At 32.5% G+C, this 12,762-nt stretch overlaps 1 protein-coding gene across 1 annotated transcript in view; it reads right to left on the bottom strand.

The window, feature by feature from the left end:
• LOC134687097 (glutamate receptor ionotropic, kainate 2-like) overlaps window positions 1–12,762 on the bottom strand; it is a 76,761-nt gene that overhangs the window by 25,579 nt on the left and 38,420 nt on the right. The window contains exon 2 of the mRNA XM_063547081.1: window positions 2,240–2,398. Coding sequence (XP_063403151.1) covers window positions 2,240–2,398 — 159 coding nt within the window. The remainder of the gene's footprint in view (window positions 1–2,239; window positions 2,399–12,762) is intronic.

Genomic DNA, 12,762 nt, shown 5'->3' with positions numbered 1-12,762 from the left:
ACTGGGTGGAAGCAAACAGCTATATGCAAATTACATAGCAAACATTATCATTATTATGTAATTATGATGGTGATTAACCTACATGGTTGCAGTTAAAAACCTTACTCTAGATCGAAACAAAAGATACCTCCAGAAAATGGTTCAACAGCTTCTCGGTTTTATCTGACAGAGTCATATCATATTACTCATAGTGAGAATGACCATGTTAACAATCGTATTAGACACAGTGGTATTTTTGCGGTAAAGTGTATACCAAAGGTATTGTTCTCTTATCAAATGAATTACTTAGTATGGCAAAATTATAATACGTTGTATTAAAATTATATTTGATACAAGATGACTCACTATTGATGGCTTGTTTGTGCATGTGTTTGATTTCATCTACAATGTTCCATTTATGATATTTATGATGGATTTTTAACATACATTTTCGAAGATGTACATAAAGAAAAGGTTAAGACCCCCTGAAAGATCCCATTACAGTTTTTTACCAAGTCAGAAAAATACAGGATATACCAGAAGGAACATCAAAGCAACTGTTCCTTACGGTGGAGGCTCTGCGATGGTATGGAGGTGCATCTCTCATGACTGCAAAATGGACTTGGTAGCTATACAAGGAAACCTTAACTATGACCTAACTATGACCAATACATCAAAAAAAATCTTCGGTCAGTAGTTATACCTCATTTGGATAGCAACTCATTTAGCTGCAAAACTTGTGTTTATGGATGACAACGCTGTACCACATCTTTCATGGGTGGTTACCGCATTTCTTCAAGGCGAAGCAGTACCTGCTTTTCCATGGTCTGCCTTGAGCCCGGATTTAAATCCGATAGAGCATATTTGAGACCACTTGGGCCGTCAAGTACAGACAGATGAACCCTTTTTAACAAAATTTCCTTCAGTTGGAAGCAGAATTCCACCGGGAATGGCGGCAAATACCACAGCAGGAAATTCGACGACTAACTGTAGGGATGAGACGCATGGTTGAGGCATGCATACAATCACGTGGTGTTTTCACCCGATATTGAATATTGAACTATGTACATTGTATATCGTTAACAGATTTACAATGGGCGTGTTCTAAGTGAAATGACAATAGTATCATGCAAAACGAACTCAGAAGGTCCATTCTTAAAATGGACATGTTTCAGTGTTTAAACTGGGCTTATTGTTTTGTGACAATCTTTTCATTAAAATTTAATTATCATTTGTGATGCAATTTGTTATGTTTTCCTTAAAGCTAATACTGTGTCCTAACAGGTCCCATTACTATTTTTGCCACCAATTGGTCTGAGATCCTATGACCTTTATCGTAATATTTGTCAATTCGAAAAAAAAAACGTGGGTGTGCTTAACTTTTTTCTGTGTGTATAATTATATTGTATTCTTTTATTTCTGAACACATCTTATTATAGTCTATACTATTCTATATTTTTTCTCAACCTGTTATTTCAGGGTTAATGGTTGTATTTGTTGTAAACAAAAATATTTGATCGTCGGACTATTCATTGCGACAAGACTTAGTACTAAATAGTTATCGATTACTTCCGATTGTGTCTATTAATTCTACAAAATCGGAAATCAGACATCTCTACTACGAGACACAGCAGGCCTTGATTTCTTTTGGAATAAATTTTACAATACGGAGACTTGGTATGATTAATGCCAATGAGACAATTGTCCACCTGAGACCAATGGATCTAAAGATGTGTTTTCTAATAAATTAATGTGTCCTGTCATCTATTTCTCGCTTGGAGAGATATTTCAGGTATCACACTAAATGGAATACGATATGAAAAAGCGATAAGTTAAATGTGTTTATTTGATTGGCCAGTTCTGCAATGTGCTACGAAATTACATAGATGATTAAATATTAGGCAATTTGAGCCCCATCAAAGAAGAGACGAACGCGGGTGCTTCGTAAATAGAAGTATAGATACCAGAGAGTATGTGGTATCGTTTTCGCTCAGATATTTTTAATTTATATGCAAGTATTGCTTGAATTTTATTGAATTAAAAATAGGATAATTGAAGCCGTTTTTTATCGTAAAGTTTAGTTGAACTTCTCAACCAATCATTATAAGTTGAAGTAGGATTTATTATTTTTTGGGATTTTCATTATATTGTACACTTTCAACATTTTCGCTATATTCAAAATCTGATGTTCCAGCAAGATGGTGGTATTCTATTTTTGAAAGATCGTTTTATGCAGCTCTTTCTTACAATTTATGCCTACCTTCTTTAGTAGATTTAAACAGGTCCTTAGTTTGTAAAATTCTAGTGTCGAACACCAGTTGGTTGTCTCGGAAGAACTCGTGTTGATGGTTTATCCAATATACAGCGTGTTTAAATGCGTTATGTATCCTTTCGTCTTCTTCCTCACCAAACAGACCTCCTGAAAATAATAAGTATTAGTAATTTGACTAAGTTAGTGATTCATACTAATGCTCTCCCATCTCTCCCCTATCGCTTATATTGCGAAAATTCTCTTTCTCCCTCTCTGTCAACCGATTGGTCACAATGAAAACAACTATGACACTGATTTGTTCATGTTGTTAAATACATTGTATATTGTAATAAATGGTCTCTAGTACATATTTGTTTCAAAACATCATTTAATGTTTTAGGTTTGTCTAGTGTTTTTATCGCGTTCTGTTTTGCTTCAAAACTGCATTTTATATTGAATATTTTGTCTGTAACATCATTTGCTTCAAAACAACATTTAATATTTTAGTTTTTGTATAGTAATTCAGTTGCCTTCAAACTATTTATAATGTTCACGTTCATGTCTATATCTGTATTTGTTTCTTAACTATATTTAATTGTTATTTTTTTTTTTTTTAAGTTTTCAACATTTACTTCCAAACTACATTTTATGTTTTAGCTGAATACAGTAACTGCATTTGCTCTAAAAATACATTTAATATCTAAAGCTTTATTTAGTACTGCACTGAATAGCTTCCAATCTATATTTAATATTTCAATTCGATCCTCAACTAGCAACGCTGTCAAGCATCATAAAATTCCATTACTTTTGATATTCACCAAACCGAACGAAGAACCCATGGAATAAAGTATCCTTCATTAACCCTCATTAATGGAATAAAAACAGAATTACTGCCCTTCCGTTGTAATATAATATTGTCATTTTATTATTAACCCTTATTACAATACTTTCTTCTTAATAATATCTGGGAAGTAATATTGATAATTGAATGCATTAATACTGTAACTTTATCTTTAGTATCGCTAGATTTGCATGTGACTAGAAAATAAATTCTTGGTCAGTAACATTTTAGAACGGGATATATAAATTACTTGTCTCAGGGGAGAGGACATGAGACTATATAATTGATCCTATAAAACCTTAGATAGAGAGTTATACAGATATGAAATGTCAAGCCTTCTATATAATAATTTTATTGCATTTATTATTGATGTACTGCAATAAAAAGGCTGTGCGGTGTTTCTATATGATGCGCAATTCTTTTTGTAAGTAACCCGTGCAGACATGACTTCAAATGAATATTCGAATTGACAGTTCGGAGGGAATCCGAATGAAATATCGCTATGGAATTAAAATAAAACAAATAGTGGTTTGCTTTCCAAAGTGACAACTCTCCAGCAGAGACCAGTTGTTATCAATTATAAGTCTTCGCATGGCCGACAACAACGAAGAAAACTTGTACCGCATAGCAAGCGATAACAGTGTAAAGGGCTCTTGGACGATACCATTTCAAACGACAAACTACGCCTGATTTGTGTACACTAGAAGGATTGAAACTGCGTATAACTTTAAATTTAGAACTAGAAGTGATGCACTCTCGGTCTTTGAATACATTGTACCTTAATATTGTAAACACAATTACAGAAAAATTAGATGAAATTGATAACACATCTGCTCATTGCTTCTTTTCTGTCTGAAAATGTCTCATAAGTATTTTTTTAGTTACGAGGATAGTATTTGAGATATGGGAAAGAATGAGAAATGCTTAAGTGAATTGTTAAAAAATTACAGTTTGACCTACCGGTAAAATTTGATTTTAGTAAAATATCAGAGTGTCAATGACCGTATAGATTTGTTTTACTTTTAGGGAAATACAAATGACGTCCCAATTAGTTTACAGGAAATATGAGACAAGCTTATATAGATCTTTTGGCATAATGTACTTAGTACCCAACAAATATAAATCTTTCTTACTGTAGAATCAGATCTCATACTCATTAACAACATCATTAAAAGACTGAAAATAAAATGTAATAGCCAATCACAGTGTTGACGTCATATATGTATAAGAATTATATATATATAGAAATTAACTCCACAAATTGAATAAAGTAAAGTAAAATAACATATACTTTAGTTTTGACGTATCATTTATAATTGTAGTAAATGAGAGGTGAAAGTACATAGATTTTTTTTCACGTTTACGCGTGCATAATTTCATGTTTAAATGTGAACCGAATCAAAATAAAACTTTTGTATAAGTCACTGGTATTTTAATAAATCAAATTTGTGGAGTTAATTTGACTAAAAATAGCAGAATAGTCGTTGATAAAGGTGAAACGTCAATCCGTTCGTCTGTGTACTGTTATAATAGATTCATAAAATTGAGAATGGAAATGGGGAATGTGTCAAAGAGACAACAACCCGACCAAAATAAAAAAACACAACAGCAGAAGGTCACCAACAGGTCTTCAATGTAGCGAGAAATTCCCGCACCCGGAGGCGTCCATCAGCTGGCCCCTTAAAAATATATACTAGTTCAGTGATAATGAACGCCATACTAATTTCCAAATTGTACACAAGAAACTAAAATTTAAATCATGGTTTGATGTGTTCTTCTATTTTTGTAGGGACCTATTATAAGGAAGGTTATTTACTTATAATCTAAAGAATCAGTTTATCACATGACAATTAAAAACACCTCGATTGATTGAAAGACGTTGCCATTAATCTGATGATAAAGGATACTAATTTGTGGATGCATTCCAAACCAGTTCTTAAAAGTGAGAATGGAAACGGGGAACGTGTCAAAGAGGCAACAACAATCCAAACAAATAACTGAGGACAGTGCACCAATTGGTCTTCAACGCATCCAGAAATTCCGGGTTTAGACTGGCCCCTAACCAATAATGTATACTAATAGATCAGTGAAATGGACGCACAACTCTACTCCAACACATAAAAATGAAACAAAAAAAATGTAAAAACACACAATACTCATAAAGCCTAGTTCTTCCCGACTCGGGAAAGAAAAAAAAAAGGCGGGTCCAAACATGTTATGTGAGATCTCAACCCTCCCTGGCCTATACCTCTATCCAATGTTCAATGACTAACATCAAAACGTCCAGAAACACTCATTCGAAGGAAAGTCCGAGCTCAAAAGTTAAACATTTTATGAAAGAATTATATTCACTTTTTAAAGTATCAACAAAACAATAACACTTTTTTTTAATTGGAAATTCAAAAACAAAGCAACTCAACGAGTGTAGAAGAGGGACGAAAGATACCGAAGGGACAGTCAACCTTCGACATATTCAATTTTAAATAACTAAAACTACAAATATTTATCGGTTCAGCGGGGTAGTAGTTACAATTTCTGTAGATGAGACAAAATATAAACACAACCATCTATGCAAAGTTATTGAGATTTACATATCGTTTACTGAACTATTTACACAACAAAATACATGGACTTCAATCTGTCTTTCATATGTTTTGCGTGCACTCCGCGTTTAAATATAAAGATAAGATGGCGACACTTTTATCCTTCTCCAAAAGAAATTGATACAATTTGAAAGCAGAAAATTTCATTATTAGTATATTTGATTAGCTTGTGTTGGAATGCTTGCTGTTTCTCCAAAGGTTATATAAGTTTAAGGAAAGATAAAGACTCTTTGCAAATAGAGGTTTATTTTCATGCAGGCATTTGTACTAAGAGACGGAATTAGCTTAAAAGATTATTGAATATAAATAATCACTTGATTAGCATAATAATACAACTGTTGTCTAGAGAAATTATCAAATTATGTGCAGTAAGTGCAAATGCTAAAGACTTCGTACAGACTGTTGCACAAAACATGCCACTATTAAAGGTATCACTATGCAGTTTCCGAATCGCTGCGCCATAAATAAGATACGTCTTGTTTTTACTTTTTCTCGTAGTTAAAATATATTAATAGTGCTATATACACAAATAACATATCATTGCAACATGTCTACAATGTAATTTCACTTTCAACACTTCTATATTTGTATACGATAACAATATTTCATATCCACTGACAAGTTAAGATCGTTGTATGACCTTACACTCCCCCATCACAGAATGATTAGCAGCCGATCACCAATCTTTCCAAAGAAATCAATAAATAGCCTTGAAATAGATCTCGGGAGATGTTAATTATTACAAGTGTTCATTCCTAAATGACAAACTCAATAATATGGTAATTTATTATATATTTTTTCTGATAATGTTTCCCTAATTTGACATGTTCTGTGTGACTGGGTTCCTAATCGACTGTTACCAACACATTTTCTCTCCGAAACTAATCGCATGTCGTACAACTATAGTGAAGATATCTTCAATTGTTAAACGTTGATTGAAATCCAATGGAGGTGTGAAGAGACATTTATTAACCTACTTTTATGGTGTTCATTTGGAAAAGTTTGACAATATCAAAATGTTAGACATTCTAGAAACACGCACCTTAAAAAGATACTGAAAACTCTGCATGTTATTGGATGTTTTGCATATTGTTTTTATCGTTATTTCTGTAACATGCTACTAAAAAGATACCAAAACTAAACAATGTAATAGAAGGTTATGCATATTGTTTTATTGTTGTTTCATTAACACGCAATAAAAAAGATACTAAAACTAAACAATTTTTATTGGACGTTTTGCAAATTGTTTTTATCGTTATTAACTAAAAAAGAAACTAAAACTAAAATTGAGAATGGAAATATGGAATTTATCAAAGAGAAAACAACCAGCTGACCAAATAGCCCAAAACACTATAAGGCCACCAAACATGCTATAGAAGGTTATGCATATTGTTTAATCGTAATTTCCAGTAAACTCAACAACAGGAGAGTGGCAAAATATATCAGAGAAAGATAGAAAAATTTACTAAAACAATGCATGCTATTAAAGGTTCTGCATGTTGTTGTGATCACACTTTGTTATAAAAGATTTTTTGGATCATTTCCTCTCTAAAATTTCACATATATATAAATATTTTCAGGCTGTTTTGTTGGGGGGGAGGGGGGTAAAAATACTGAACAACCTTCTTTGTCGTATTTTACTTTTTACTATGCTTTGCTGCTGTATGTTCTGATTGGGCTTTTTGTGTTCGTTAGTTTTAGACGTCTTCTGCTGTATCACTTTACTGTCAACCATGAGTTTCAGGGTTCGAAACCACACGCTAGGCAGGTGTTCGACTTCAATCTGAATCGACCAGGTTTGTCAGTTGTCCTGTCGAAACTCGATGGTTCTACGCTGAAATCCAGGGATGAACGTACAAATGTAAATGTTTTACTGTTTTTTTAAACAGCAAGTTCAAGTTTTTATGAATGTATCATTTAAATCGTGAATCTAGTGTTGAACCACAGTCTGTCTACAAGGCGAATTTTACCATTGGAACGGATAGTCAAACCAAACCAAACAGTTAAGTGTGCAAAAAAATGTTAGTGAAATTTAGTTATATTTTTTTATAAGATTTAGTAAATCATTGCGCATAATAATGTCAAGAAATTTTAGCAAAAATTTAACTGACAATTGATTTATCGTATGTACGAGTTTAAAAAGGGATATATTGTGTCAAATATCATTTTCCACTATAGTTTTTTACTTTTCTAAAACATTGTGAAATAATCTTTTACTTGTATGAATGTTACGTCACTAATACAATTTTGCACTAGGATCACTATGCTTGAAAATATTTCTTCGATTTTAAGGGATGGTAATTTGATTTACACTGATTTCAATTTCGTTTTTCCAATTATATCATATGATTTTTTTAAAAACTTAACAAATATTAAAATAGATACCGATTCGTCCTTTGCTTGTGAATTGGTTGACCTAGAAAGCTTTGTTATGCGTCTTAAAAACAGAATGCACCATTTACACGTAGAATTTTTCACTTTCTTTGCACTCCGGAAAGGGCATTGTATATAAATTTAAAATTAGTAATTATCGTTCTTTAAACTACTATTTAATCCCCTTCACCACAAAGAGCAGCTGTTTGTACAAAAACCCGTTTATTTGGCATTATGTTGAATAAATTGCACAAATGTAAATAAAGAAATGAATGCAAAATTATATAATCGAAGTTAGGGTTTAGACTTTAGCTCTAGTAAAAAATAATTTCTATAAAATGTCTTGTGGGAAATAACAGCTTCCGAACTTAACCACCATCCAATTGTGCAAAATCGACACATAATTCCCTCGTGAACCAATACAAATACAAGAAGAAAATTAAATATTGAGGCAGATGAAAAGACGTTTTCTTTGTTATTATATATGGTCTTTAGGAGTGGTGTTTTGTCTTGGAAATACTGCTTTCGAATAACAAAAATCAATGCACTCTTTAGAACATCTATACACAGTGCAAGAGTGTTTATAAAAAAAATAATGGTAAGAAAAGAAAAATAATTTAAATAATGGGATGCTTACATATACATAGAGAATAGAGAATTGAAGATTGAAAGGAAGACCGCCCGCCCCATAAGTAATCCAGACCCCACCGTCAGGAAAAATAATCAAGTAAATTGTTTACATTAAATTCACCCGTTTTCGTCCTTTTATGTACTACATGTAGTAGTATAAAAGAAACCATAGGGGTGCTTACTATAAAAATATCCACATAAAAATACACGATGACACATCATGATTTACAAATCATACATACTTGTATGTTTATCGTCCCGTGTGACAGAGAACGCAACGTAAGCAAGACTTAAAACCATGTGAAATTTTAATGTGTGTAACGATAGTGCGCACGAGAACAGACCCAATACAGTTTCTTTGATTTTGACCTGAATATTTGTTTATAATCAATGTATCGTCTTTTTTTTTAGTTCCCAATGAAAAGAAAGTATGTCGAACACATTTATGAGTCATCAGCATAACGAATAATATGACAAAAATCAAAAGCCTTTTTTGTTATGTCTTACATAGCATAAGGGCAAGTAAATCGTAGAAACAAGGCAACTACTCTGGTCACTATTAAAACGATTTAAGGGCTTTATCTATAACCATCTACTATTCAGTCATTGTGTTTTCACATCCCAATATCAACCCAGAACTAACCTAGGAGTGGCATTTATAACCAGGTAGCCATGTGTGTTATCGGAAACGATCTTGTGTACTGCCATACAGCATTTTCCCAGCCGCATAGTTCATCAAGGCCTTGATAGACATTTAGTACCAGTTTGCCCCGAAAGACAATACCTAACACACATTTCGGAGAACAATAACAACTAACTGTACTATCGAAATGTCAGATATCTGTACTAGCATCTTTTGCTTCGTTATCTGTCGATGTATCCATCTTATCTTCATTAGTATGGTCGTTACATACTTATAACGAGATGTATATTGGCCAAGGTAGAATAGGTCGACAAAATTGTTGTATAATTGTTTCACACTTTTTTGCTTTTTCCATCATTTTTATACCAACATAAAGCTATTGTTGAAGATTTTTTTTATTTCCTATGATAAGCCTTCGACATCGTTAACAGATAAGATGAGATAACTCATTGGTCGAAAATAAACTGACAACGCCATGACAAAACATATGAAGACAAACAGACAAAAACCAGTTCACAAAACACAACATAGAAAACAAAAGACTGAGCAAAAACCGAACCCTCTAAAATTTGCGGAGACCATAGGTGCTCCGGAAGTTAAGCAGATCCTGTTCCACGTATATAAGAGGATTCCGCTCATAGACCCCTGCTTACAATTCATTTTTCAATGGATGCTCTAACAAACTCATGTTTTTCTTATTAAAACTGATTGATGCCTTTGTAACTGATTCCAATCATGATAGTATTATTAAAGAAGATAAAGTAAAGATCAGTAGTTTTAGGTTCGTTGCACAAAATTTGTATATTTGTAGTATAATTGCTACTAATAACCACTTCTTAATGTGTTTTTGTTATAGTTTCTATTGCAAAGCAGCTCTTAGGCTAAGTATGAATCCGAATAGAAGGAATTATAACCATTTATTTTAGTTTGTTGGTATATTTTTCAAAGTTCAACTTTCAAATGCGTATTTAACTTTGAAGAATATAGTCACGTCATCCTTAAAGACAACAATGATTTGTTTAATCAAGTAAATAGATGAATATTGTCATCATTCGGAGTAGTTTATAATTATAGCTGTAAGCAAATTCTTACAGAAATGGGAAAATAATTTATGGTAACATCTAATAGGTCTAAATTGTTTATTTGCAACCTCCCTACGCATTTACCTTAATCTTATACGAAGATGTTAGATTTACAACACTAAATGACAGCAGTTATAACATCTTGGCAGAAGTCAATGACTCGATTTTAATAACTTTAATAAGTTTTTACCATAACCATGTATTTGCACGTCCGAATTGTCAAAATAATTCTCTCATAAATATTACCGATGCACCATAAATAGTAAGCTGCACTGATTTTTAATTAAGATAACGTTCTTAATCAATTCTGGATTGTGTTGGCGATAGTTTTTAGTTCAATGAAGTTAAACAAAAGTTTCCGTGCTTCTTTTAGAACCCATGCAATTAGCACAAACAACATTGACAAAATGTAGCATGAAATCGCGTTTGAGAATAGTTGATTGCTCAAAATAGAATCATATGCAAAACAGTGTGGCTGTGGTCATTGATTGACGTCCTAAATTATCCCATTGACTGGGACAGATTATATGAACTTTTGTCTGTAACGACCACTGCTCACTATGTACTTGTTTAACTGTGGGGTTACCAAAGGTTCTCAATACCTAAATAAAGTAATTCGAAAAATTAATCATGAATAAGACGATGTTATATGATTTATATAAATAATATAACTCAAAACATAAAGGTTATTCCTGGTTAATTTTTCGGATTATTTCATTATTAGAGGCGTTTAAGAACCTGTGGTGACCCTACAGTTTAAATTATATGATAAGTTAGTAGTGAGCAGTGTCGTTACAGACAGAGGTTCACATAATCTGTCCCAGTCATTGGATGAATTAAGGACTTCAATTAATGGCCACAGCCACACTGTTTTGAATACGATTCTATAAGCATATGAAAGTAAATTTGATACACAAACAATTCAATTAAAACAGAACAATAATTATAGAAGACCTTGCTTGATTACTTGCTTGATTTGTTTGTTGTTAAATTGATATGGTTTAACGCAACTTTCGGCATTATTACCGTGGCAGTAAGCGATACTTGTTGGAGGAAACCTAATTGTTGGAGGGAAAAAGAGTGTCTGGAGAGAACTACCGACCTCCGGTAGAACAACTCACAATCCTAGTATTTTAATATTGGAGTCGAGCTCATTTGCTGCTTGAAAAAAATTTGAAAAGCTATGACACTTAGGTTTAGTTGTCTCTACTTTATAACTTTGTAATAAAACTGGCCTTGTAATTGCTATGGTTCGAGTGTCACTGTTGAATCGTTTGTGTAGATGACATGCGTGCCTGTCTGGCTTACTTGAATTATTAGCCAAGTATTTATGATGACTTTTTATTACGACTGAGTCCAAATCCCTGTTTTTAGATCTAGTCCCAGAGTGTATTACCCGTCAAATATTCAGTTATTCGGTGAAATTATATGAAACGCTATAGTTGCATTCAGATATCTTAATTAACTGTACATAACATGTTAAATTTATTCAAAACACTATTAGCTTTTCTACGCCATTCCAAGGTGGTCTTTATCTAATTTTTTGTTTTTGTTTTTAATGGTTCCAATCCTCGTTTTTAATTTTGTCTTCAGCGCCTCTGATAGATCTAGGAAGATGTGGTATGAGTGCCAATGAGACAACTCTTCATCCAAATAACAATTTATAAAAGTAAACCATTATAGGTCAAGATACGACCTTTAACACGGATAATGACTGTTTAATTTTAATCCACAATTTTCTATATTGAAATAAGCCTGTACCAAATTATGAATTTGACAATTATTATCCATTCGTTTGATGTGTTTGAGCTTTTGATTTTGCCATTTGATTACGGAATTTCCGATTTCAATTTTCCTCAGAGTTGTGTATTTTTGTTATTTTACTCTTTATGTGTATAAATGAAACGGGAGAACTGTGATTATCAAACTATTAACATGTTATCTTAGAGGACTTCTTATGATAGGTTAAAACACTGTTAAATCTTTTTGAATGACAACAATTGCTTTTGATTTTATTTGATTCTTTGTCAATGTGTTTCATTAGAACAAAATTGTTTATTTGAAACCTCCTTCCTCATTTACCTTATTTTAATCTCAAGATGTAAGATTTGAAGCGCTAAATGACAACAGTTACAACATCTTGGTTGAAGTCAATGGCACGATCTTAATAAATTTAATAAATGCAATAACAATGCACTTTACGTCCGAAATGTCAAAACAATTGTCTCAGAAATGTTGCCAATGCTACAAAAATAATAAATTGCACTGATTTCTTATTAAGATAACGGGTTTTAATCAATTCAGGAAGGTGTTGGCGATATATTTCCATTAAATGACGTGAAACAAAGGTTTTCGTGCTT

This window comes from Mytilus trossulus, chromosome 10 (genome assembly GCF_036588685.1).
Source record: "Mytilus trossulus isolate FHL-02 chromosome 10, PNRI_Mtr1.1.1.hap1, whole genome shotgun sequence".
Classification (NCBI taxonomy): Eukaryota; Metazoa; Mollusca; class Bivalvia; order Mytilida; family Mytilidae; genus Mytilus; species Mytilus trossulus.
The sequence above is the reverse complement of the archived record's forward strand: the minus strand, read 5'-3'. Positions and strand labels throughout refer to the sequence as shown.